At 42.6% G+C, this 27,989-nt stretch overlaps 1 protein-coding gene across 1 annotated transcript; it reads left to right on the top strand.

The window, feature by feature from the left end:
* Positions 1 to 253: 253 nt before the first annotated feature.
* On the top strand, positions 254 to 26,759 carry fsip1 (fibrous sheath interacting protein 1). The gene is made up of 8 exons (XM_076299822.1): positions 254 to 404; positions 1,398 to 1,624; positions 2,131 to 2,170; positions 2,621 to 2,763; positions 3,014 to 3,133; positions 9,282 to 9,449; positions 26,457 to 26,606; positions 26,739 to 26,759. Exons 1-8 carry the CDS (start codon positions 254 to 256, stop codon positions 26,757 to 26,759), a joined length of 1,020 nt encoding a protein of 339 aa, XP_076155937.1.
* Positions 26,760 to 27,989: the final 1,230 nt, after the last annotated feature.

Genomic DNA, 27,989 nt, shown 5'->3' with positions numbered 1-27,989 from the left:
TTGCTAGCGAGCTAGCCTCTTTTTGAGAAGTTTTCTTAACTAATTTAACCTTAACGTTACCTCAGCAGCTGTCACTTACACAGACGTTCGGCTACTTATCTTTTTTTTTTAATTAGCTGCTAGTATGTTTTCAATGTCTTCACTTGTTCATGCAGCATGCTATGGTTATATTATCTCACAAACTGGAACAGTTGAAGTTCATATAGTGCTACATAATACTACTATGTTTCAGTAGCTACCTCTTTGTCATCAGATGGATATAACGAGGGGCAGCTTGGAAGATATTTCCCGTCCTGCCTCGAGTGATCGTACCCGTATTGGAAGTCGTGTATCAACAGCATCTTTAGGCGAAGGTGGCAGAATTATCCGTGCAAGTCCCACGTCCCTGGAAGTTCTTAGTTCTTATACCATAGAAGAACAGGTGAAATCGAAGTCTGTTTTTTTTTACAAAATATAGGCCTAGGCCAGGGGTTTTCAACTGATTGTGAACCAGGGACCACCATTCTGACTAATTACGTAATGCCAGGACCAACACTGAATAAAAATTCTGATTCCCAATCTACATTACTGAATCCATGGTCAGGGACCATGTCCTCACGGACCACTGGTTGAAAACCCCTGGCCTAGGCCACCTAGGCCAATATCAATCACAATAGGCTACAATAGTATAATACTTTAATACAATTTAGTACAGTAGTTTAATAGTTTTCCAACGTTTATGACATGTTTTTATGTAATGGTTTTAGGAGCAAGGAAATATCATTTGAACATCCAAGCCTAAAAGATCTGTGACAGACAAATAATATTTTTTTCTAGACAACAGAGATGTCCCATCGGTCTTACTGAATGTGCAAGTGCAATGGAGCTGAGCAGACTGTAGACCTATGCCATTTCTTGACCTGACACCTCTGCTTTTTGAAGGTTCACACAATGGTCTTTGAAGCTAAAAGCTTTGCAGAAAACATTTCTGATGAAGATGCTCCAGGTGACCTTCTCCCTTCAGGTAAGAGTAAATTAAATCTGAGACTAACAGGCTAGAATATAACCAGGCCAAAGTGATTTGTTGCATATCCACTTTAGGATTAGCCTGGAGATTGTGCATTTGAAAATCTCACTGCACGCAATTGGATAACACAATACAACCAATGTTTACTGACTGATTCCGGACTTTGATGCAATTGGATAACACTACGACTGTCATCTGTTTAGCTCGCCTCTGGCTCGCCTATGTCAGGTACACCGATGTGATTAGCTCCCTGTGATACAAGTGGCAAAAGTAACGTGCATCATTACTCATTGACAGAGTGTCTTGCAGAGACAATTTAAATTGTGCTCTTGCGAGAACTCTGGATTTTCCAGGGTACCTTAGGATATATATCTTCTCAGTAGCCTATGTCCTGGAAAAAACAAAACAAAAAAAAACAGATTTATAGAACATATTTTGAATGTTGCAGAGACGTCTCAGACAGACGGTTCGGATGAAGAGAATGATGATCCAGAGTTGCAGAAGGCTATTAAGAAGATGAAGAGACTGGACAAAATCCTAGCCCAGAAGGTCTCCAAAGAAAAGGAAGTGAAAAAGAAAGGGCGAGAGCTTTCTCAAAAACTATGGCGGGAGCTGCAGGTATGGCAAGAAATGTGATGCTGCTACTGCAGTTTCAATGCAGAACATTTGCAGTGGTCCCCTGTAGTAGAACTAAATGATCCTTTTAAGATGATGGACATAACCACCAAAATCTTTCGACTGGAAGTCACCTCTTACCTCTTAAAAAAAGCTTCAGCAACCTGTGCATTGAATGTGAACTTTACCATAGCAACTTTACCAAACCATATTGGAAGATAGAGTGACATCTGTTCATCTTTCATCTGTTTAATCACATTTAATTTAAAGGAACTCCCAACAAAAGGTGGGCGCAAGGATGTTATTGAAAACACAAAGTTGTTTTTGGCCCTGACATCCTCCACATGTGAGTACAGCATAACAGTTGCTTCTTAAGTCATATTTATTATGGAATGATATTTATTATCTATAGAACAATATAAAAAGCTCACACAACCCCTCCGCCCCCACATTTTCAAGCCAATGAATCCAATGTTGAGCTGGACGTTGTTCCCGTCTTTGGGACTCAGATTCCTGAAAAAGAGTATCCCAGTCAGGAATGTGTGGAAGGTATGCTGCCTAATACATTTTGCCACTTTTGTTTCATTCTTATTCTTTTCCTTTGGGAGGTGACATTGTAAGCGTGCTCCTTAGCAAAAAAGCACTTCTGATTTGTAGCCACTAGATAGCAGTATCTGCATGAGTAAATCACTTGTACAACACTAAAGGAGAGGACCCTGTTTAGAGACTGGGACAATTCTTGAAATACATAAATGAGATCACTGCTTAGTTTTGTATGTACTAGTTATGAACTGAACTGTATGACAGTAGGAAAATAACATCCCTATACATATATGTGATAAAAAGGAGCACATTGTTTTAAGCTTTATTCTTTATGATTGCCATCCACTAAATTGAATTATTTGGTTTGACATACTTCAGCTATGCAGAGGAAATGTATAGTCTGATTAATTTAGTTATTGTCTGACAGCACTCGTCATCTCCTGTTTATCTGTACAGGTGAGTGTAAGAAGAGTGACTCAGCAACAGAGCCATCTGAAGTGGATCAGGAGCAGGACAAAGAGGGCAAAGCAGACAGCAGCAGACAGACGGGGGACGCCACAGGCAAGCAGGCACAGAACTTTGTGACAAAAAACATTGAGGTAAGTCAGAAGTCATGCGAGGTCAGTCATATGGCAGTCAATTTCATGAGTGAATCCCTTGTCCACATGTTTTTTTTCCCTCTGGGGTTGCCTTTGAAAGAGAGATCAGAGATGTGCCTGAAGCTTGGGGAAATGTAACTGTGTGTGTGTGTGTGTGTGTGTGTATGTGTGTGGTGGCTGAATTAAATTTAATGTTTTCAAAACTTGCTCACACGATGCCTCTCCACTCACTCCCTGTGGAACGTGACAGCTGGCAAGCTCTGGCCACCACGTGCCCATGACACTGGACGAGAAGCAGAGGCTCTGTGAACTGCTCCAGGACATCGACAACGAGAGCGAAGACCACTGCAGCACTGTTGCCGACCACGAGGTTAGCAGTCAGCCAGGCCTGCTAACTAGAAATAGCTGGATTCAGGGGTCCGCCAGAGCTGCGTTTGGCTGCAGAAGCACTCTACCCATACACTCACATTACTACTAAGCAGACTCAGAGCATGTGTTTAGGATCTCAGAGTAACCTCCCAAATCCCAGATGAACATCCTAAATGAACATTAGCATTATGATTCATTAAGTATATCAAATGTAATATGTTTTGTAAGGTTTCAGGGTGATTAGTTAATGGTTCTACACGTTTAATCTGTGAGGTTAAATCCTCCTTTATGTACCCTTACCAAAAAAAAAGTTATACTTAAAATTTATTTTATCAAGTAAACTTAAAGGGATATTCCACCATTTGGGGAAATACACTCATTTTTTCACCTCCCCTTGAGTTAAACAATTGAGTTTTACCTTTCACCAGTTCATCCAGCCGTTCTCTGAGTCTGACAGTAGCACTTTTAGCTCCAGCTCATTGAATCAGATTAGACCGTTAGCATCTCTCCTAGTTATACAATTACAGCACCTATTTTAGTTTATTATAGTATATTTAAAGTATTTTTAAGGTGTAAAAGTACTTACTTTTAGTACGTACTTTTAGGATTGCATTGTCACTTTGCAGATTAAAATAAAATTCGTTGGAAATTATTGCAAATTGCAATATTAAATTACATAATGAATTGGCAATTGCATAATGTAATGTCTTTTTGAATTGCATATTGCAGATTGCATTCTCATTTGAATTAAGATACACATATGCTTCCATACCTGTCACATCCAGAGTTGCATAGAACAGGTGAGAACCGAGGCAGGCCGGCCATTACTCACGTCGTAGCGATCACCCCACAGATTTCCAGTCATCAGTCACATCTCAGAGACAGCCTCGACCGTCATGACACCCTCCGCGCTTTATTGAATCTTTCAGTGAGGAGGGTGGCATGCCATAAGGAACTGTCATGGCTAATCCATCCACATCACTTCCAAGCTATTCTTACAGTGTGATTAAACATACTGGGTGCTGTTCGCAGAGTAACAGGTCAAACAGTCAGATTTCACATAGAAGGGGAAGTTGGGTTGAGAAGGGGCTAAATTCACTATATCAAATTACTCTAAATTTGATTTATGTGGTGCGAATTTTGGTTTAATTCCATTTGTCTGATTGAATTCTGGGACAAGTGAGTGCTAACAGCCCTATTGTTTTTTGACAGCCTGTCTGGTTTCTGAAGGCTTCAGCCATTTAACCGCATGCTGTGGTGGCCTACAAACTGCCAACAGCTAGCCTGCCTCTCCCAGCTATTTACTTCAAGCCTTAATCAGTGCACAAGAATGAGTTGATGTAGATTACTGGATTTGAAAAAGGCCGTTCAACCCCAGCTGTCATCAATCAGTGCGGCAGTCTTGTGTACACAATGGCATATTAATGAGAGGTCCTTATGACGTGTCAGACATTTGCTGTTAGTTGCTGCATGGTTTTTTGAACACAAGAATGGTGAACTTTGCGATTGTGCAGTGTGCCTCTCTGAAATGGTTGTAATTGTTGTGAGTCATGAAGGTGGGACACATGGAAGTGTTTAGGCTTCAGTTTTTGTATTCTGCCAAAAAGCACTCTTTTGTTTATCGTAGATTACTTGAGGAAGCATTTTGTGTATGTTATTAGTGGGTATCAGACAGTGGAGGAGTATATTAGCTCTGAGCTTTTTACAGGTTAGATGTTGACTTCCTGTTATTGTGTGTCCCTGCTGTTCTGGATAGTGCAGAACAGAGTGAGCTGGTTTTGATGGAATCCTGAGAGTCTGAGTGAGTGGATGTGTGTGTGTGTGTGTGTGTGTGTGTGTGTGTGTGAGGCCATGTCTACCAGAACCAAACAGAGCTTTATAATCAATTTAACCCTCGTCTTTCCTGTCGATGCTGGATGTCTTAGACTGATGTGTAAAATATAGCCAGTGGCCTTTCCTCACTACTCTGATTGATTGATAAGATCTGCCCCCCTCCCCTCTTCCTCAGATTTTGGCAAAGATGAATAGGACACTGGCCCTGAGGACTCACTCAATTTTATTCACTATTATTTATTCACTTTCATTCATTATGTATTATTAGCTATCATAATGCAATTGTATTTTTTATATTTATGTTTGGGTTATCCACTGCTGATAAGATGAGTATTGCTTGCATTTGCAGTTGTCCCAATGCTAGATAGATAGATAGATAGATAGATACTTTATTGATCCTCAAGGGGAAATTCAAGAAGTTCAGATAGTCAGTAGTGCAATGTGTGACCTCTTCTAAGTCTCCTCCATTCAGTAGCACACTCCAGTCAGTAGACTCAAAGCAGTCTCTCAAAGCCTCATCCGCTTCCGGTGTCCACTTCCTGAAGGTGCGCGTGGCAACTGGTAGCCTCTGAACTTTTGGCTTGTACATTGGCTGCAAATGGATGGTCCGACTTCCCCAGTGGGGGAAGGGGGGTGGCACTGTAAGCATCTCTCACGTTTGCATACATGAGATATATTGTCCTGTTTTTCCTAGTTGGGCAGTCAACAAACTGGTAAAAGTTTGTGAGGGTGGAATCCAGTGTAATGTGGTTGAAGTCACCAGAGATCGCAAAGAAGGCATCACTGTGCTGAGTTTGGAGCCTAGCGACTGTAGAGTAAATGACGTCACACGCTGTGTCCGGGAGGGCTTGAGGCGGCACATAAACACAAACAACAATGGCGTGCGAGAACTCCCTCGGCATATAGTATAGTCGTAGACTGACCGCTAGTAACTCCACATCCTTACAGCAAACAGTCTCCATCACTGTAACATGTCCGGGATTGCACCATCTATTGTTTATGTAAAGCACCAGTCCGCCTCCCTTCTTTTTGCCAGAAAGGTTACTGTCTCTGTCCAAACGAGCTACACTGAAGCCGGGCAGCTCAACGTTAGCTGGGTTGTTAGCCACGTCTCCGTAAAGCATAGCAAGCTACAATCCCTGTACAGTTTCTGATTTCTTACCAGGGCAGCCAGTTCGTCAGTCTTGTTGGTCAGTGAGTTCACGTTTCCCATAACCATCGAAGGAACTGAGGGCTTGTGCTTCCACTTCTTCTCCCGACGCCTGGTCCTCACTTTGACTCCCGCTCTGCACCCCCGAAAGCACCACAGCTCCTCCGGGATGTTTACGTGAACCCTACCAGCACCCCGTCGTATTGCAAGCAGCTGATTCCTTGTGTACACAAGTTTGTTGCCGCTGGAGCATTGTAATAGATCCATATCCATAGGATAGGGGTTTTCTTCAGGACCCTGGATAGCTCAGGAGTTTTGCCACCTCCCTGTACCTGTTAGAACATTCATTCACACACAAAGTACATCACAGGGTGAAGGACAAAGAGCAAGGGAGAGAGAGATTAATGTTAAATACATTCCTGATTTGTTTAAGCTTTTAGCTTCTATTTTACTTTATAGCCTTTATCTAGGTTAAGTGGAATCTGAAACACTTGTATTGTGTCAAATTTAACCATTTTATTGTATGTGTGAGAGGTCAGTTTCACAGCCATAGCTCAGAAAAATTGGAAGGATGGCACTTTGAAACAGTTTGCCAATTGGTGTAATTTCCGTTATTTTTTTGTTCTACACCAAATTGCTTTCAGACTTTTAGGCCCACTTGAACTGTGTAGTTCAAAATGTTTTCATATAGCTTATTGAGTCTTGCCATTATGTCCCAGTATGCTTCACTAGAAAGTAGTTGTAGTCCCTCATGTTAACTTATGTGTTCAACATAGTATCTTCCGTATCTAATACACCATTTTGCCACTATCTCTAGTGCACCATGGTCATATCCCAGACACTGATGTCATCTATTAAGCTGATATCAGCTCTCCTCCCAGGACACATTAAGCGCTTTCAGACATACGTGTAAGACCGGAGGTTCTGCCGATGTTAAACGGTGGGGCCGTATATCTGAACGACATAACCGGTCATATGGAAGTCCGAATTCACCCGGTGTTTATACTACCCCCGACCTAGTATTTCCTCCGGACATTATGTAAATGTGCTGTGTCTGAACGAGGAGTAGAACATTCGGTTAAAATCACACCTAGTGAGAGGGCGTGTTGGTGACGTTTCTTTCATGCGTCCATGTGGTTAGATCTGACTTAAATGCCAGTGTTATGATGAAGTGGCATAGTGCTGTCCAGAAAATCTCCAACCTGGAAAGATGCAGACATCACGGAGCTACTGTCCATGAGGGCATACAACATTTTGATAGAACACCTGAAGGGAACGTTAGAGACACGTTAGGCTACAACTGCATGGCAAGGAGAAACGAATTCAGAAGACTGAATCATCATAAGCAGAAGGCGCTGAAAAGGCAGTAGCCTATAGCGACGTCGTTGACGACAATAACAGGAGTATTTAATAAATTGTTAGCCAACACGGTTTTCTGTTCATTGATAGCCTTCATGACCTGCTGAGCTCGCTGATATTTGCTGAGCATATATGCCTAGAGAAAATGAAAACGAAGAAAACCCAACTTTGTTCCAAGCTCCTTACGTAAATGCTACACATGGGGAGAGGATGCTTTTGGAAAAAATAAACCATGGAAAAACGAACAACTTCACTGTTATTAATGTTAGTATTGTTTGTTGCTTAAAAACGTTGTATGATCTTGAAGTCTTGAGTTAGCCTACTGAATTGGCTGGTAGCCTACCATAAAGTTTGTGCATGCTCTCTCTCTCCAACGCAAACCAGATTTGGGGTTCTCTAGCCTAGCTAATTCTGGTACATAACGTTGAAAACAGATAAATGTGTTTATTTGAAGCACACATACAAATACTGTAGGCTAGGTCAATTTCAAGTGCCCACTTACGTGACTAGCCTACTTCAAGTATTAGCCTTTGCACAATAGATTTCTTCTTCTTTAGCCTACATAATGATAGGCTATATTTTGTAGCAGCTGTGACAGGCAGCGGCCGCATATAATCTGCGTCATGTCTCAGCATCTTGTGAACTCTACAAGCCCCCACCCCTCACTCGATAACCACACGGAGATTCTGTAATGTGCGTGTATGTCGTTCACACATACGTCCGTGTAAGGTCAGTATTAGGTCCGCAGTTTAGCATCATATCTGAATCATCCGAAGGGTAGGACCTCCGTTTGACAAACCTCCTCATATACTCCGGAGGTTATATCTGAAAGCGCTTATTATGTTGCTTATGTTGGGGGGGGGGGGGGGGGGGGGCTCTACTGAAGGAGCTGGGGAGGTGGGCTCCAGCACAAGCATGGGCAGTGGGACAAGAAGTTACCTCACCCAGAAGTGGCGATGACCTCACTGCCCACCCCTGGCTGCCGCCTCGAAAGCCTTTGAGCTGCGGCAGGAGCTTTGCTCATCGCTAAAACAGAGGCAGAGATTAGTCACTACTCAGATATTTGGCCTCCGTTGGGGCGTCTTGGCAAGGAAACGGCCAACGGAGAAAGTGGAGGGGAGCAGAATGGAAGAGGGTGGAATTGAGTGGAGCAATCAAGATCCCCTGTTTCCCCCTCCAAAAAACACAACAAAAATACCAGAGTGGTTTTCACAAGGCCCTCTGACAACAAACATGTCACTCCTGTCTCTAGGTGCAGTTCAACTGTTACTACAAGTTTCAACTTTTAGATGTGGCTTGCTCATGCACTGTCCTGGTTTTTAGACAATCAATCCCTGGAACTGACATTTAGCTACTTTCCTTGAGTTTCTTTAAATGTGTCTTACCTTTCAACAGATTTTCATGAGCCCCAGTTTACTGTGAATCCAGAAACTGTTTCACATTAAAGGGGGACTACAGGGACCTTGAAGAAATGTTTTCCTTTCACCGTCTGGGGTCAGACTACAATTAGACTTTTGTTGTAGCATGTTCCTGTTAAATGTTAACTTAAATTATGTGTAATGATTGCAAATGGCCTATTACTGTCCTACTATGTTCTTGTAAACTAAATTGTGCTTGGTGGTTAATTGATTGAACAATGGTTAATTGTTATGTCATGTCTCTTCTATACTCTCTCTCTCTCTCTCACACACACACACACACACACACACACACACTCTCTCTCGCACATATACACACACACACACACAGAGACTGTTATGTGCCGTTAACCTTTAGCCTATGGTCTGGTGTAACCATGTTTTACCAGGGGACGGCATCTATGTGTACCATGTCAATCCGACTGGGCGAGGGCTACACTCCGGAACCTTCTGAACTGGATCAGCTCGTCCAAATTGATTCCAGACTGCACACCCTGCTCCCTCGCGAAGACTTCCTGTCTGTGCGAAGCCCCTACCCTGACCACAACTTGCCCCAGGTACGTTCTGTACAGTTCAGCCATTGCTGACTTCCCAGGCCCTGGGTTCACCAAGGTCCCATTAACTACTGGTAGCGCAATTTAAAGTGGTGGTGAGATGGAGTCATTAAGGCTCATTCCAGTAGCCCGCACAGCAGGCGGCCTCATCAGGCTCCTATTAAAGCATCATGACTTAGCATAAGAGTCTCAAAGGAAGCCCATTGTCTGTTTACCTTACAACTGCAAAAGACATAGCCAGCCCCCCCCCCCCCCCCCAAAACCACACAAACACACACACCAGCTATGTATTGCAGGCATGTCACTGTTTCCATCCAGACATCAGGTTGTCTGCAGCCTCTGTGATTTTACAGACCATGACTTCATCATTGTTTGGAAATGTGAGAAGATGTGTGTGAATGAGGCCTTATGCTTTTAAAACTTGTCTGTGTATGAAAGTCTTTTGTGAGGTGTTTTATTGTTTTAATCATGGTGACAGTGTGGTTAGTTAACTGAGCGATGGCACCACCATTCAGTTACAGTACCTACATAGCTGGCCTATGTTAAGATAAACTGTCGTCTGATTTCAAAGCATTTGGAGTATGGGGAGCAGGCTGCTGCTTTTTATTATGTGTTAGACATTGTGAGGGTACTACTGGTGTTTATTTCAGATGCCCTGTTATTGGTGGGCTGCAATGTGGGCCAGAATGCCTCTTGTTGTGTCTTTGTGGATCATTATTTTTTAAACAATATTTGGTGTGAGTGAGTTTTGACACATTTCCCTCTGAGATAGTTGTTCCACTCTTTAGCACGAAGAGCTGAAAGGAATAAGTCATATAGCATTTGTGTTTGATCAGGGGCATTTTGTCTGTCGCTGTGTTGACTGAGTGCAAATGTGCCTCAGCTCTATGCTCTGTTTGAACATGCCGTGCTGAGGCAACCCAGACATGGATTTGATCATTGAAACCATGTGAAACTTGGAAGTCAGATTTCAATGGTTTGTTTTTTAAATCTCTGATAGAATTCATTGTTTGTATCTCCTGTGAACCTTAAGCAACAATAGGTTTGTTTATAACAATTGTTAAAGTTGTTAGTAAATGGTGAGGCCTGCTCAGGAGTATTTAAATCCAAGGCAACTCTGACCCAGATCAACCTGGGCTGTCCAGCTGTGAGCGTGTCTCCTTACTGTCTGCTACTCCATTGTTGGATAATGGGCATTCTAAGTTGCCCAAAACAATAAAAAACAATCATTTGCCTTTTTCAGCCAGAAATATCAGTATGTTTTTAGTGCAAGTACCATTGACGGTGCAAGGTTCAAGACCCTTTGTCCAACTTTGGCCAAATGGAAGCCTTCTCAACCCTATGATTTAATGAGACAATGCCATGGGACAAGGAGTTCAACAAACAATAAAAGTGAGAGGTTTCCGTGAATCATGAGAACTATTGTGCAAAAAAACAGCTACTTTCTGGATCTCTGCTTAGGCACGGGATGAACTTTAAACCTTAATGTTGGAAAGACAGTTGGACATAGTAGCTGTCCATCTTGACTCATCCAATGAGGCATTGAGGAATGAGACTGAGATGGATGAAGGTTTATTCTCGGCTGTCCACACTCCAGGCGGTGTTCTCGCTCCTCCGAGTATTCCTGTCAGAGGACTGGCTCGCTGCAGTGGTAGTTTAAAACATGGTGTACAACTGAGGCAGCCCTCATGTCGGGCTGCAGGCAGGTCCTGTACCATGGTATGTTCATGGCAAAGGGTCATGACAGAGAAAGAGGGGGATTTTTGTATTATACAAGACAGGACAATGACCGTGTTGTCCTGTGCAGAAGATAATAAATTATCATTTGATTGTGATGTATGGTAAGCTTGCTTTTGACCACAGGATGTCATTTAGTAGTTTCAGTGGCAGTGCAAAGGGCAGAGATGCCAGACATTTTCAATAAATCAGTCTCATTTTACGGTTTTGTTGTGAAAAGAAAAAAATCTATACAGGTTTTTCTCTTGAGAGAGAGAGAGTGTGTGTGTGTGTGTGGTAGGAGACAGGGCTCTGATTTACTCTCTCCAGTAGCGTATGCTGCTCACACATCTAATTGAAACCATTTGGGGGAAGGAGCTCTAGGGCTGCGTCCACACTATTCTGCTTTCCTTTCAGTTCCACAGACCTTTGTGCCATCCACACTACTCCAGCGTTTGTGCCATCCACACTACTCCAGCGTTTGTGCCATCCACACTACTCCAGCGTTTGTGCCATCCACACTACTCCAGCGTTTCAGAGCTCCGGAACTCCTGAGATGGAACCATTTGAAAACACTGTCTGCCCCGTATTCATTTGAAAAATACACACTTTGCATATTTGTGTGGACAGTTAATCCACAAACATTTGAAAACGATGACGTAAAAACCCAATATTCTCTTCCTGATTGGACCTTGTTAGTCTAATGTTTCTTGACTCTCTTAAAACTCAATTCGACTTCTACTACTAGCCTGCCAGCGGTGAGAGCAACATGGAGACTACAATACAAGCTTTGCAAACCTTGCTGTCTTTGGTGCTATCCCTGGTGCAGTTAAAATACGTATTTTGTCATGTGATTTGTGCAAATGGTCATCTGACCCTCGCCTCAGGTGTCTGTCTTCTACTGTCTGTCTAGGTGTCTCTTGCAGACAAGATTTGGGCATTAAAAATGCCCTGTGTTTGGACGAATGGACGAATCCATCCAGTGATTCATATGCGCTGTGCTATCTAAAGGAAAACATGTCTTTTTTTTCAGTTGGATATCAAAGTAGTGGCATCTTTCCAGAAAACAGTCATTTGAAAATTCTAGATTACAGAGAATTCTTGATTCTGATCTGTGACCCATTACTAATAGCCACGTTTGAAATGTTCTTCTACTTCGCCTAGTTTATTTTACCCTGGTCCATGATTGCCTCGAACATGTCCTCGTCTCTAAATGTGGGGTTGCAAATTTGGCCCTGCTCTATCCAAGCACCATGTGCGTCTTTTATTGAAGGCGGAATAATTTAGAGGAAGTGTCGATGTCCAGCTCAGGCAGCAACACATTCCTGCACACACTGGTCTCAGCTGGACTCCAGCGGCCGGGGCAAGGGTTCGAGGGAGTAATTGATTCGATCTTGTGGATACATTGCCCAGGTTCTTGCAGCCGTCTTCGGCGAGCTGACCCAGAACATAATTAAAAGGTTTGCTGTGGATAGATGGGTGGGTGCCAGTGCCATAAATGGCTGACCTGGTCGCCTTTAATTTCAGGAGAGGCCAAGCACTTGCATTCAGGTCTTTCAAGAAAGCCAAAATGAAAAGAAGCTGTGTGGAGAGGGTCTGGGAGTGGTGTTTTACCCCTTTTGGTTGAAACACTCAAAAAATACTCAGCATTTGTTGGAATTAAAGTGTCCTTGAATTGTTTAGAATTTAATATCCAAACATAGATGAGTGTTAATCCTGCCTGACAATTTGTTTATGCCACTTTGGCGTGTGTGTGTTCACAATCCATGTCAAAGACCAGTCTTAACTCTTGCACAATTTATGAGCGGTCAAAACACATGTTATTGGCATGATTGTCCACACATTCTTGTAAAAACAATGACTTATATTCCTCAACCAGTCACTACCCGTATCCCCAAATATAGTCATTTCAAAGTCTTCCATAGTAAACCAGTGCGCATGCAGATAAGAGCAAACACTGTTCCTTCATGAAATAGCACCTTAACACCAGGCATTCCCATGCCCTATGTCATATGCCATACATTTAATGGGGGCTCTGAATTTGAAAGCAATATGAAACAATGAGTGTGGCTTATGTTGGTCTTTAAAAATCCCACTACAGCTTTTGCAAAAGGGGGATTATTTAGTGCTGGTTCTCACAGGATTTCCCAAGTCGGTATATTTACTTTGAAGTAGTCTTTTGTAGTTTTATGGTACAATAGGCTACCAGAATGTTTCCCCCAAAACTGATGTGGTTATGTTTAAGTGAATGTACTTGGAATCTCAAAACGGTCTTATCATCGTAAAAAGGGGTTATAAACTCGTCTGGTCTTTTACTCACTCCGACGTGATGCAGCACTCTGTCAAGATATTCGTTTTATGGTGAACACATCTTGAAGGTGTGAAGCTTATATAACAGGCTGTTTTTTGTTTCTATTTCTGTGTTGAAATTCTTTCCATTTCATTCTAAGAAACGCATATGACTAGCATTAAATCTTCTTATCAAAGAAGCTTGCGTTCAAATGGGAATATTTGCCAAACAGAATCCATCAGACAAACTTCACTTTTCAAGAATATTGGAAAATCCTGGAATGCTGCATTTTACAAATTTCATCCTAACTAAAGATATATCATACTCCTTTACCACTTTAGTCTTAGTGCTTTGTCCATGGATTGGAAAGGAAGCTTTTAAGACATCAACATGGAGCACATAAACTGTTTTTCCGTGAAATGAAATATATAAGAGGAATTGATCCTCAGGTAGGTTACAGGAGTGTTATGTGGTACAGAAAATAACAAACACTTAGCAAGAAAAAAAAAAAAAAAAAACCTCCAACCCATTCATGACAAGAAACATTTAAATGTGGTATATCTCTGTTGCCTTGGCAATGCACCTACAATACCCCTGTGCCACATGTCTTGCACCAGGCCCTGTTTTGTGGCCCTGTGTTCACGCTTGCATGGCAGTGCCAGCTCAGTTTCCACACACCGCCCAACAGTTAAGCCCCAAGGTGGAGCCATCACCAGGGGTAGCTATCCATGCCATCTGGTCCAGGGTGGGGCATTTATTACCACACACAATTACAAAGAGCTGTCTAGGGGGAGTTTAGGGGTGTGGAGGGGTGGGGGGTGCTAGGGCTCCTCTGATGGGCAGATTTGTTTTTAAGTGGACCAATATAAGCCCTCAACTTCCTTTTTTATGTGTGTGTATGTACATGTGTGTTTGTCATGTGGCTTTTAGCACGATGCACCGATACATTAGTGGTACAACATTAACTAGGTTACCTTTGAGAGGAATCTCAAATTTTCTTATGTTTGGTGTGGTTAAATTGACTTCAGAGGCTCTTGCTGAAAATCTCTTCAAGCTACGTTTATTCCTCTTTTGTAAATGGAAAATGTTATAGACCGTAATAAAATGCAGTATAGCATAATACATGTTTGATTTTATTTAGAGGTGTTTTGCATGTGCAGAAGTCCTGCAAGAACTACATGTGTCCTAATGACTAGTTGTGTGTGAGAGTGTGATTTTAATAGTCTCACCACTTCTGCCATATTATTCTTGTGTACTGTTTTGCGGTTTCTTTATTTACTTTGATGCCATGAGGTCACTTTGCCACTCTTTTGCCTGAGCTATGGGAAACACTTCAGAACCGCTGCCTGTGAAAACCAGCTTGTCGCCTCTTCAGCTTGTTGCCTTCAATGGTGTGAGTCACAGACCAGTCCTGGGAACGCCCTGCTGACCTTCCCAATGTGCTGACCACATGGGCAAATCTCTGCAAACTAAACATGTTTGATATTTTACATTATTCCACTGCTTGGTTGAATTTCCCATTGTCCCACGTAATTTAGAACGACCATTAACCGTAGGCCTATGTTATTTGCACACCTATGAAGTAGATCCATTTTTTTGGCCGTAGGCTATATTTGTATATTAAATCGCCGTCTAAATGAACTGTCACGTTGCATCCGAGCTGTAAAATACAGACGTTCAGAACATGCCAACATTGTAGCATATGATGGAGGTGGCTTTTAGCTAGAATTTTACTTAGCCTGCTGTCATCCATCTAGCTAGTAAAATAGCGATGTTTCAAAACTAAAGTTCATCAGAATCTTGGGGTACGCCCGCTTGACAACGGGAGAGATAGAACTAACGACTGGCCTTTGGCCGTAGCAACCATCCATTTAGAACTAGTAACGACAGTTTGTCCTGGCTGCAAGTTGAGAAATTAGTTGATATATGTGTCGGAAGAAATTAGTTCTACAAACAAGACAGTTTTAGCGATTAAAACGTTAAAATTGTAACAGGAAATGAACACAACGCAAGTGGCAACAGTGGAATAAGCGGGATAATGGACTCCACGGTGGTCTGTTCTTCGTGTCGGGGCCGTTTTACAACCTCGACCGTGCATTAACTTCTGTGAACAGACCACCGTGTCGTCCATTATCCCTTAGCCTACGTAGTGTTGCACATTGGAGCCAGCCGCCTGTTCTGTTGTGGCCTTACTGAATTTAGGGTTTGACTGCAACCCTGCTCAGCTCAACACCACCACGCTGACCTTCCAGGATTGTTTTGTTTGGGATTTTAGTAGCTCTGCATGATATGGACATGATATGGACATATGGAACTAAGAAGGCTTAGTGGTTTATGTTTCCCCAAAGTGTAGTGCCTACTGAAGTTCTTCGCTGCTCATTCCAATGTGGTCTTTCTAGTTGTGTGTCATTGTTATTTGTTTATCTTTTACTATTACACTGCAGTAAGAGACACTTTTGTTGCTTCTTCGGATTGGGAGTAAATGCATTTCTACCTTGAGCAGACGTGCATGAATCCTAAGACACATATCACATTTTTCCTTTTTTGTTATGATGGAAACATAGTGTCATCACCCCAAACATGGACTGCGTATCTCATCAAAAACGAAGACTGCCAGATCACAGCGAGCCCTAGCTTTCCATTCTGGTTCCTAGTGCAACACATCTCACATTATAAAAGCCCTTTTAGGAATAATTGCCCACTCCACCACTCTTGTCAACGTGATCTGCAATAAAACATTTCTCGTTGCGTTAGAAAACCAGTCATACACAAATGAAATATATTAAAATAGAAACGAATGGTCCTAGCGCCATGCCATGTGCTGATTGCAAAAACACTGTAAAAGAAACTAGTCTCTGGTTCGTCACAATTAGTGGAGGGGTCAACCACCAAAAGTATTGGAACTCCTGGTAAGCCTGTAATCCCTGAGGGAATATACTCGAGACAGAAGGGCTCTGATTTACAGCTTCTCTCTTGGGCTGAACATGGGGGGGGGGGGGGCATGTTTAATGTCAGGTAGTTGTGTAAAACACAGACAGGTAATAAGCATAATCTATAAAATCTAGACTATACATTTTAGCCTATTATTTAAAGAGCGACTCCATGTTAAATGGTTGAATTTGCACCAAGCACAGAGATTACAAGGGTAATGCTGGTCTCAGTGCCATTTAACAATTGGCTTTGGCTGCATTTAGAGCAAGCAAACATACCAATTTCACAGAGGAGGTGTTTACAAAAAGTTGTACAGTGTGCACTGTTTCTGTTTCTGTTTTGGGCAAAATGAAGCAATTAACAGTGCTTTTGTTCTCAAATGGCCAATGACTTTACCTCCCAAAACAATGAGAGATCTCAGTTTCTGTTCCCATCGATCACAGTGGGTGGTTTTGTTGCTTTCCCTTTTTATGTCCTATTGAACAGGGGAGATTATTAGTTTGTAAATCTTTTACCCATAGTGAGGTGTGGAATCGGCTTTGCTACAATACGTGTACACAAATACAGTGGAATTGCAGGAAGTAGCTTGTGGTTATTGATTTGTGAGCTTTTCTTGTCCGCACTTGTGTCACCAGGGAGCATCATGAAGCGTCCAAGTTTCAGCAGAGGTGAAGAAAGAGCTTTGGCATGCATTCATTATTTGCTTTTTCTACTTTATTTTACAGAGGGGCTGATTTTATCTGAATTAAAACTGATGTATACTTGAATTAGTTCAACACACACATGTGTCTCTCATAGTTATTTTATCAAAACAGCATGCAAAGGGGAGAGAACCCACTCCACTCAAAAAAAGGAAGAAAATTAGGTCAAAAATATTTTTTCCAAGTCGCTGGAGTTTCTCTTTCCTGTGCACCATGATCTATGTCTGTCACTTTGTTGACTTGGGGTGATTTACATTGTTAGGCCATCCTCCACACTGTGACGGAGCTGGACAGGAAGTGATCGCATCCCCCTGGTGCCTCTTTGAGCTCTGGCACCAAAAACAGCTTGGCTGGTGCCTCCAGCACGCCACAGCTATGGCCACGGCCACTGCTTCCCGTCCATATCTCCTTTACAAGCTGTATCTAATCAATAAAAAAAGAACCTAACGTCACCATCAGAGATTGCTAACAGCTGGACAATGTAGGTCACACACGCATGGCTAGTTTTGACCATGGTGCCACTTGTATAGATTTCAAGGGGTAGAGTTGGGGAGAATCAATGGGCCATACTAGTGGGTTGTCAGTCCCAGATGCTTTTGATAAGTATTAGGTAGAAAGGTTGTTATAGTCGCTAATGTTGTGTTTGATGCATCAGTCTTTGGCAAAGAGCCTAGAGAGGGTGTATATGGGTGAATGCACTAGAGGTGAACAGGGGGTCCAGCCTTATAGAGGCTGTAGGGTTTTACCTGCATGAGCAGTATACTCATGACTTTATGTGTGCACACTTGAAACAGTGCTCAATTTCACAAACCAAGACAAGTCCGATTATCAAACTCACAGTGCAGTGGCACATTTAGCAATGAGACACTTTTTTAAAGCAGTTAAGAATACAATCATTCCTTGGCAACTATGAATTGTCACATTTTATGAGCAGATGGTAACCTTATCAACAGCCATGGAAACAATAGTGTGTGTGTGTGTGTGTGTGTGTGATATATTTTGGGTAGTATCTCCACCATACGGTTTAGATCTGTAAAAGAACAGACATGCTGATCCAGACCACCCTCAGTCCCAGGAACGGGACTACAAGGTCCAGATGACCCATGAGTTTATCTTCTAATACCTCAAGAATGTGCTGCAATCAGGACATCATCTGTGAGTGATCCAACCTGGCCTTGTAAAATATTAACTTTTGTGTTCTGTGAGAACAAAAAGGAAAAAAATATAGAGAAAACCAAAAGAAACAGAACCAATAGGTTTCTGTTGTGCTCTGATCATCCCACCCCACAGTTTTCTCAGAAACATCTGGATAGTTTGTGATGTCTACTCTGAGTTTCACCTCAGAAACGACTGCAGTGAATTAAGGTTTGCTGACCTTGATGGGGGATTATCTTATAGCTTACGCGGCCCGGTGACCCTTCAGGTGTTAGGGGGAATAGGCTCATGCAGGTGTTGATTTGAGAAAGCCAAGGGCTGGTTCTCACACTCTTCTTTTAGAAGCTGTGAAAGGCTCAGAGCAGGCCGCAGGTTGGCCCGTGAGCCAGGGCTGTGGGCCTGGGGACTGAGCTCAAGCTCCGGCCTGGGAGGGCGTTAGCCTGCTGGGCTATGAGCCAGAGGACTGCAGAGAGAGCGAGAGATCCTGAACTCCGGTGCTGCAGTGCGGTCCACCACAGAGCTTTAATAGCACCGCGAGCTGTGGGGCTGCTTGTGGAGAGGGCCTGGCCAAGGTCCACGGTCCACGTGGCACTAACCGAGAGAGAGCAGGAGAGAAAATAAAGAGAAGAGAAGGTGAGAGAGAAAGATAGAGAGAAAGATAGAGAGCTGGAAGAAGGTTGCAGGAAGCTTAATGACGGATGGACTGGCTCACCCCTAGGCTGACTCACTCAGCTCTCTCTCTCTCTCTTTCTTTCTCTCTCACTTTTCATTTTGCTTGTACAGTATGTCTTGTTTTTAGGCATGTCTAAATGTTTGTGTTTGGTAAACCAGTAACTTCAAATACTTCAAGGGCAATTCCACCAAAACTGTCACTTACATAACGCCAACACAATACCATGGTATGGTATGATGTGAATGATGATTACTTGAAATCTGAGCATTCACTCTTCTTGGTTGTATAACTTACATGAAAAACGTTTCACATAATCATTCGCATTATACAAATACCATGGCATTTAGTTGCCATTATGGACGTGACAGTTTTGCGTGGAATTGCCCAGAGCTAGATTTTGAAATGGATTGGATTGGAGTAGGATTTGTTACAATAAACCAAACCTAAAATGTCCTTTCTCTGCCTTCTTTAGCCAGGACCCAGCGGTAAAAAGGGCCACTCTTGCACATGCATCAGTATAGCTGTATGTAGTCCAACATCTATACTGCATCTATATTTTCCCTGTTGTGCTCAGTGACTTTCCGACAAAACCAACACCCTCTATGTTTAGCCTGACGTTGACCACTTTAAAGCAGAAACAAGTAATGGCTCCTACGGTTATGCACGGCACTGCCACAGACTGGAAATGTAGAATAGATGCATAAATGTAGTGTTTCTTCTGCTCTCTAGCCACGGATTTCCCCTTTGCTAAAGATAGCCTAGATAATCTACTTCTGTGTGGGACACCGTATGTATTTGGATACCAATGCTTATCCTCATTGAAGTCTGTCAGAACATTTCAAATCCAATGCAAGTGCTCTCCAGGAATCCTGGAGGAAAATGGACTGATTGACAAACAAACATGCAAACATACCCGTGTGTGAGTGAGAACCCGGTGGTGGGCAACATACACTCATGTTGGACATTGGTTGAGTACTAGCCTCTTCTTGACTTCATAATACAGATACATATACAGAGTGTTTAGCCTCGTAAACCATACTCTTGACTAAACTTCTCTTCGGCAAAGAATCTGGCCTGGCTTCATTGGCAAACTTCTTCTTCCTGGTGGATGGACACTTGTTTGAAGTTTAAAATCATTGGAGTTCCTTTGAACCGAGTTAGTGAGTTCACTAACAACAGGCCTTTCGTCATACAGAGAAGTTTCTCTGCACCACCAAGCAAGCTAGCATCAGAGCCTGTCTACGGAGAACCTGTTCACTCCCTATTAAGCCCCATTGTAGCGAATTTGGTTGCATTCCACTTTGGTTGCATCAGTTCCACTAGGGATGATCGCGGGTGACGAGAGCAAAATGAATGGAAGTCTAGTAAGTATAGTATAAGTATAAGTATATATACTCTTTTGATCCCGTGAGGGAAATTTGGTCTCTGCATTTATCCCAATCCGTGAATTAGTGAAACACACTCAGCACACAGTGAACACACAGTGAGGTGAAGCACACACTAATCCCGGCGCAGTGAGCTGCCTGCAACAACAGCGGCGCTCGGGGAGCAGTGAGGGGTTAGGTGCCTTGCTCAAGGGCACTTCAGCCGTGCCTACTGGTTGGGGTTTGAACCGGCAACCCTCCGGTTCCAGGTCCTAACCAGTCGGGCCACGGCTGCCCCAATGTCTATTAGCTGTCTGTGGAGCTAGACAGCTAAATTTGTCTCTTTCACCTGATTGTTGTTGAAAAATGGCAGATTTTATTGTTGTTTCTGCAAGTTCAATATGGATTATAGGTCGAAAGTTGAATGAACGAGTACTTATGTCCTTTTCGATTTCTTGCAGGTTGGGTTGTAGTTGCCCATAACACGCTAGCATTCTGCTAATGAATGATGTCATTGACATTTTTGAAAGGCTTTTTAGAACAAATAAGCAAATAATACTCAGCAGTGTGTATTATCTTTGCCTCCCCCTTCGATCACGTCATCCTTGATGATGATGAAGTTGCTTTGCAGGGCCCAATGTTAAAGTGGTTCTCATCCTATTTGAGTGACAGAACTTTCATCCTCTGCTCTTACTAAGTGTGGTGTCCCCCAAGGTTAAATTTTAGGCCCTCTTTTATTTTCAGTATACATGCTCCATTGCTCCCCCTCAGCACCATCTTAAAAAAATACAGATTTCAATGTCATTGTTATGCTGACGCATACTTTTTTTGGAGGTCGGGTCCTTCGAGTTTACGGCCGGCATGAAGGCACTATTATTTCCACATGAAGTGACATGAACGATAACATTATTACTGGGAAAAATGTTTTTCTCATGCACATGAACTCTCAGTACTGAAGCGAAAATAAATTGAACGAAAGTACGTAGACAGCAAAGCCAGGCTACAGAGTGTTAGCATGCAGAGGGATACTGTGTCCAAGTTTGCCATGCATGTGTGTGTGTGTGTGTGTGTGTGTGTGTGTCCTGTTCAATTCTAATGAAAGTATTTGGCTGACCTAAATTGGTGCTGTGTGGTTTTAGCTGTTAGCTTGTCATCGACTGGCAAGCTGATGAAGTGACCAATGCGAAATCCCACAGAGGACCAGCAGTAAACTAAACATTTGTCCTCAGTAATACTTTCACCGGGGCTGTATGGTGCGATGCCATTCTTTTTTGTCTTGTAAACTGCTATTTTAACCTGATTCTGAGTTCCCCCTGGCTAGCCCTCTAGCTGAAGAAGCCTTGTAAATCTGAGTGCATACCAAAAGCTTGCTACATCATGACTGTCTTGAGACTAGCAATCTTCATGAGACAGAGTATTCAGAAGACGGGATGAAGTAGAGCTAGCACAAATTTGACCTAATTATGTTTTTTCTTTTTTTTTTGGTTCGGTCCGGTGAATGTATTTGCTGCTGTAACTGAGGCAATAAAGACCCGGCTGTTGTTTCTGGCAAAGACAGAGACAGCTGGGACCCACATTGGATCAGTCCATTTTTCTTCTTCCGCTCTTTTTCTTTGATTAAATAAAAAAAACCTTACTGCAATTCCCAACCCTGAAAACTCTGAAAGCACAAAGCAGAGAATGAGCCTACTCTGAACCTAATTTCTTGTGAGGTAAGTGTCCGACCAGACTGTGTACAAGTCTCATTAGATAATGAGAAGTGATTGAAAAAGGTGTTTTTGGACAAGCTGCATGTTAAGAGGGGAATGGTCAGTCGATACCTCATATTATATGTTAATTCCATCTGTATGGTGAAAAACTTGTTGCCTGGTTTCCCAAAGGTACATTACATCTGCTTGTTAAATGGCTCAGAATTGCATTTCACGTAAATGCTCTAGTTGTAAGGATTTGTATGATTGGATATTGGCCTGTCCTTGGTAGGGAGTCCTCCGTTAAAGCACATCAAATGTGTCGGAAACAGAAGGCCAAGAATTTGTGTCTGTGACATCACTTTGAAGCTGCCCTGGTTTGTACCAAGATCATCTTTGCCGGTGTTTTTGTACCCCGTGTAAGAGAGACTAATATGTTTTGACGTTTGACATCTCAAACAAAGTTATTGGTGTTGGTCTTGGCTCTCCTGGATCAGCTGACCTACTTTTTTGCGTATTGAAACGGTTTTAAAGAGTTTGACTGCGTGCTGAGTGAAGGCGCAATTCAGTGGTTTGCTGGCTCATGTTCAGACAATCAGGAGTGGCAGACCCCCTTTGCTGCACATTTTGAAGTGCTCTTATGTTTCAGTTATCACACTTTCAAATTCTACCTTAATAAAAATCAGATACCAGGCCATGGATCCGTGGGGTAGAGCGAGTAATAGAGATCACTTGGTTTGCGATCTATTTAGGTCAAGGCCTGACATCTCTTTTCCTCCTTCTACTACAAAGAATTTCAGCACAGAGTATGAGATAACAGCATGGAAGTGCCATCCTTACACTCAAAGAACTAGGACAATGCATGCACCACACTAATAGAACTGCTGCATAGAACAACCTGGTAATGCTTAACAGATGCATTGTGAAGGTCATTTTAGTTATGAAGACATGATATGAGAAAGCGATTGTTTGTCTACCGTCTTCCACTCTGCCACAGAATTAAGTTGTAACCAGGAGCTAAAACGGACTGTAGTCTCAATATGAAAAATATTTTCATTTTTCAAAGACATGTAATTAGTGGTGTGAAGATGGTAGTAAAGTGAGACTGCTGCATTTATTTTTCTCTTTTTAACACTGTGCTTTCTCCCTTAAGTAAACCGCTGCCACACGATCTTACGTGAGACTTTGGAAAGTTGGACTTAGCAACTGAAATCTGGCCTTGACTGACATGACTTGAAATGACGTTTTAAATTTAGCTTGTCAACACTGCCTCTGGCCATGTGAATGCTTTTATGGGCAAGGTGGCACAGTGGTGAGGGAACATAGATTTCTGTGTATTCACATTTACCGTAAAACTCCAAATAATAGCCCTGGCTTTTATTTTCCCAAATCACCAAACTGCACCGTTTTGTATTTGCCAAATTTGACAACAGTCTACATTCAAATCATAGCCTACTTCCAGGCGCGCGGGAACATATTTTTGACCAGGGGTGCTGAATAACAAAATAATCATGGATATCCGACGATTTCTCCCCCAGCATATGATTCGAATTTAGACAGCTAAATACGCCATTTCACCGCTGTGTATGAGTAGGTCTAAGAGTGAGAAGTTTTATAATGCCCTGGGCAGCCACATTCCACTGCAACTTTGCGCAGCACTTGCCACTCCGACTCATCAATAAAAACTGTGCACTGTTCTGTGTACTGTTCATAACTATAGTTCAGTTCTGTTAGGCAGCATTAAAAAACGGGGTTTAAGCATAACTGACGGATAGCTTGCCTATATTGTCGATTACGTGGGTTCAATTCCTGCTGCTCATTGTCAACTCAAAAATCGAAAGCATGACGGAGAAAGAGGGCACCAGACTAGGCCTACTTAAGTTGTTAGCCTACATTCAGAATCAAGAAATTGATATCTGGAGTCTTTCTCAGGTGTGTGCTCCTTTCGTGAGACAGATAGAAAAACTGAATAGGCTATCCCTCCTGCATGCGGGCGGGAGCGGGACATGTTACAGATGCGAGCGGGACTAAAAATGACACATTAAGGCGGACAGAATATTGCGGGAGACCTCTACTTTACATCATTAACCTATTTCAATAGGTTATATAGCCAGAGAATGTCCGTAGACGGGCTCTGATAGCCTAGTCTAAGGTATATTCCTTTTCTGACTTCTTTCTCTTTATCGCCATGGCATTTAGAATAAAGAATAACGTTCGCGAACCGTTCTGGTTTTGTTGCCAGCATAAAAACAAGCTTAGTAGCATCGGCCTATCCGCAAATTTTAAAAACAAGGGATGAATTGAACGATGACGAAGTTGGACATATATGCATAGTTCATAGCCTATTGGAAAAAAAGTTATACAATTTGGAACTCTAGCTTTTCCCCACCGCAGTCTTTTAATGCCATCTAATCATAACGTGCGCAGTCTGCGCCATACTTAAGCCCAAATCACACCCAAGATTCGCAACGAGATGAGCAGCAACTTGATGCAACATTCTAAAACCTTGGAACTGTGACCAGACATGTGAATGCTTTGCGACGGCTTGTAACGACGTGCAACATCTAATTCACACTGCTGTAACCTCCTTTCTGTAACAGTTTCGTGTCATTGCGAATCTTTAAACAGACGATCTGACGGGTTTTAGAAGATTAAATACAACCCGAAACTAAAAAACAGACCAGGCCTCTACTGGAGACCGGCCTTTAACCCAAACCTGTAGCCACGCCAAGCGTTTAAAAGAGACAGGCGTCTCTTAGGGACTCGGCGATTATTTGAAGTTTTACGGTATGTTGGGTTGTAAGAGTGATTGTTTTACCTGTTTTAGACTGTGTGTGTGTGTGTGTGTGTGTGTGTGTGTGTTTGTTAGCATGCAGTTTAAATTTAAGTTTTAAGACAGCAACCAGTCATTTTGTTAAACTTTTTTATCATCCACTCACTCAAGACACTGGTTGAACATGAACATAAATTTGCCATCCAGACCACAACCTGCAAGCCTACAATCTCCTCACATCAAAAAAAGAGAAAAAAAAAACACTGTTTATCCTTATTGGAGAATTGCCAGAAAATGAGCAAATCCTTTTAAAAAAAAAAAAGAAAAAACGACACAAAGCGTTAGGCCAAGAACAGAGAGCAGTTTCGGCCACCACGGCTCCAGCACAGACAAACACACAACCTGGATGGACAGGGGTCAGCCAACAAGCACATGAAAAGAAGGCAAAACAAAGCTCTCTCGTTCTCTCCCTCTGTCTGCCATAGCCTGCAGCATCAGTAGCCTCCAGGCTTGTGTGGAAACAGGTTATGAGGGGAGAAAATGAAGGTGAGCAGACAAAGAGTCTGACTGGGGCTTTGATCTACATGGAATTAGGAGAGGCTCCTGTCTTTGGCTTTGGGCTACTTGAGAGATGGAGGGAGAGATGGGAGTGAAAAAGTGAGGGTGAGTAGGGATGAAGAGAGAGAGAGTAGAGAGGATGAAAATATGAGTGACCGAGAGAGTGAGAAGAACATACACAGTAGAGGAGAAAGCAAGGAGGGAAACAAAGTGAGTGAGAGAGAAACAGAAGATACTGGAAAAGAGTAAGAAAGTTGTGCCTTCAGACATGATTCACCTCTCTCCCCCTGACCCACATACACCAGAACATTTGGCTTGGATACTGGCCACTGGCCAGTTCTCTCAGTCTATGTGACACTACGTCAGCCCCTACACGTGCACACACACACACACACATACCACTCGGTACATCTTCCAGAGGTCATCCTCCATTACATGCGGATACCATAAAGTTCTGATTTATCTGAGGCCCAGCTTGAGTCTGTGCTTTTAGGCCCCTCGTGGCATCCCTTAACGTTTCACAACATATTAGTGATCAGCAGCACAAAGCAAACCCAAGCACACCCACACACACACACCAGGCCAAACGGGAGTATGTGACGGAGCAGCGGCAAGGCATGTGTGGGACACATGAGATGAGAGACGCTGGAGCTGTCAGCAGATGCTTTAATGACTGTTTTCATTGGTGTGTGTGTGTGTGTGTGTGTGTGTGGGGGGGGGGGGTGGTTTGGATTCGCATCATTCAATTGGCATAATTACACCATGCAGGGCTTCTTTACATATGATGGAGCCCTTGAGCAAGGCACTTAACTCCAAGTTGCTCTGGGGACAATGGCCCTTGTAATATAATTGTCGCTTTGGATAGAAGCGTATATGCTTAATGAATAAATGTAAATGTAATTGTGAATATTGGAGAGGATGTATATAGGATGTATCTGAGTGAGCTTTATGCTTGCTTTGTCTGGCTGCGTCTGGATGTGTGTGTGTGTTTAAAAGTGGTGTTGGCTTTTCTGTGTGTGTATTGGTGCAAGTGTATACAGTATATCTTAATGTATTCTTTATGTTAGCTGTGTCTATGTGTGTGCACGTGAGTATGTGTGTGTGTATGTGTGTGAGCTGTGTGAATTCCTGACACACACACACTGCTCTTGTCCATGTCAGGTCATGGAGGTGGAGCTGTCGTTGGCGGCTGAGGAAACTCCTCTCGGGGAGAGGGCCCTGCTGGCCATGAGGGAGACCAGAGAGCAGGAGGCGCGTCTGAGGGACATCCAGCAACAGCTGGACGCCATGGAGCGCAGCCAGACTGAGAGTGTGAGTCTGCAGTCACCCAGCATGGGAAACACTACAACACAACAAACACACACACACACACATACACATAGGCACACAGTTTATGTGCATGTGTTATTATATAAGTGTACCTACATACATACATACATACAGCTTGTGTACATTGTGGACTAAATCTCCATTGTACAATGTATATAATATCATTCCAAAATTCCATGCAAAAAGTGAAAGCATCAGGGGCCTCATGTACAAAGACTTGTGTGGATTTCATACTAAAACATTGCGTACGTGCAAACCTGAAAAGTAGCAGCAGCATTCCACGCAGCTTTTCTTTGTACATCCCAATTAACGTGAAATTAAGCGTACATGCACGAGCATTACACTCCACCCTCTCTCCTCCCTCAATCACACTCATTTTAATATGCTAACTAGAAGGCCACTTCTCAAAGATCAAAAAACTCAAAGATCGTAATTCTTGATTTCGCTTACAAACTGACGGTTTTATGCGTTCACTAAACAAAGATTATGGAAATTAAACACCACTTTTCCATCAAAAAGCTTGTTGTAAAAGGCATAACTTGTTAGATTTAAGAACTAGGTTCACTAGCTTCACTGTGTGTTATGAGTCCCATAGAACAATACTGCCATCTACTGGATTAGAAAGTGTCAGCAGGCTACTTGTGGATCTGGGTGGCTTCTCTGCCGCAAAGATTGTCTCAAAAACACGTGTGCTGATCCACAAATGCTAAAACGAAAACTGCGTGTGCTGGTGATCCACAAATGCAAAATTAGATTTCACAAAGGCAATTTTCAGTTTTACAATTTACAAATACACATCTACAATTGTGAAAAAAAGTTACAAATATGATTTTTTTCACGTGTGGATTTGTGCGACTTTCATGCGAAGAACGTCTCAAAAACACGTAACTTTGAAAAGATTCGAAGAATGCGTGTGCTGGTGATTCACAGAATCACATTTCACATTGTTGACATCAAGCCCCGCCCACATCCAACTCAACCATGTTTTCTTTGCCTACGTCACTCCCCATACGCTTTGGCTGTTTACTACCGACAGCCCGGTAGCGAATTATATAGTATATTGTTTCATATTAGATGATATAAACTGATGATGTAGGCTAAACACAAATTACATTTCATGCAACAACAGTGAATTTTTCATGTAGGCCTAGGCTAGTTACTGTAATTGGGTTCGTGTACTTCATTTGATTTCCGTAATTGGTCATTGATGACAATGTCGTGTTCAAATGGAAAGCGAGACATATTTCATTTAATTTAGCCCTCAAAAGTAGAATGGTGTGTTGTTTCATTATCATGGACTACCAGCTTAACAGCAAGAGTTCTCCATTACAACCAAATGTAGCCTACAAAGGGGCGATTTTGCTT

The sequence above is a fragment of the Alosa pseudoharengus genome, unplaced genomic scaffold (genome assembly GCF_046254945.1).
Source record: "Alosa pseudoharengus isolate Yale_2024_CS ecotype anadromous, Long Island Sound unplaced genomic scaffold, YU_APseudo_1.1 YU_APseudo_1.1_scf_22, whole genome shotgun sequence".
In the NCBI taxonomy this organism is placed as follows: Eukaryota; Metazoa; Chordata; class Actinopteri; order Clupeiformes; family Clupeidae; genus Alosa; species Alosa pseudoharengus.
This window is presented reverse-complemented; position numbering and strand designations above follow the sequence as displayed.

Excerpts from the sequence above, each read along its gene's own strand:
- fsip1 (XM_076299822.1), top strand. The coding sequence starts at position 254 with ATGGATATAACGAGGGGCAGCTTGGAAGATATTTCCCGTCCTGCCTCG. Across the intron at positions 1,625-2,130 it reads AACTATGGCGGGAGCTGCAG|ATTCCTGAAAAAGAGTATCC; the intron begins GTATGGCAAGAA and ends TTTGGGACTCAG. Across the intron at positions 2,171-2,620 it reads CAGTCAGGAATGTGTGGAAG|GTGAGTGTAAGAAGAGTGAC; the intron begins GTATGCTGCCTA and ends TTATCTGTACAG.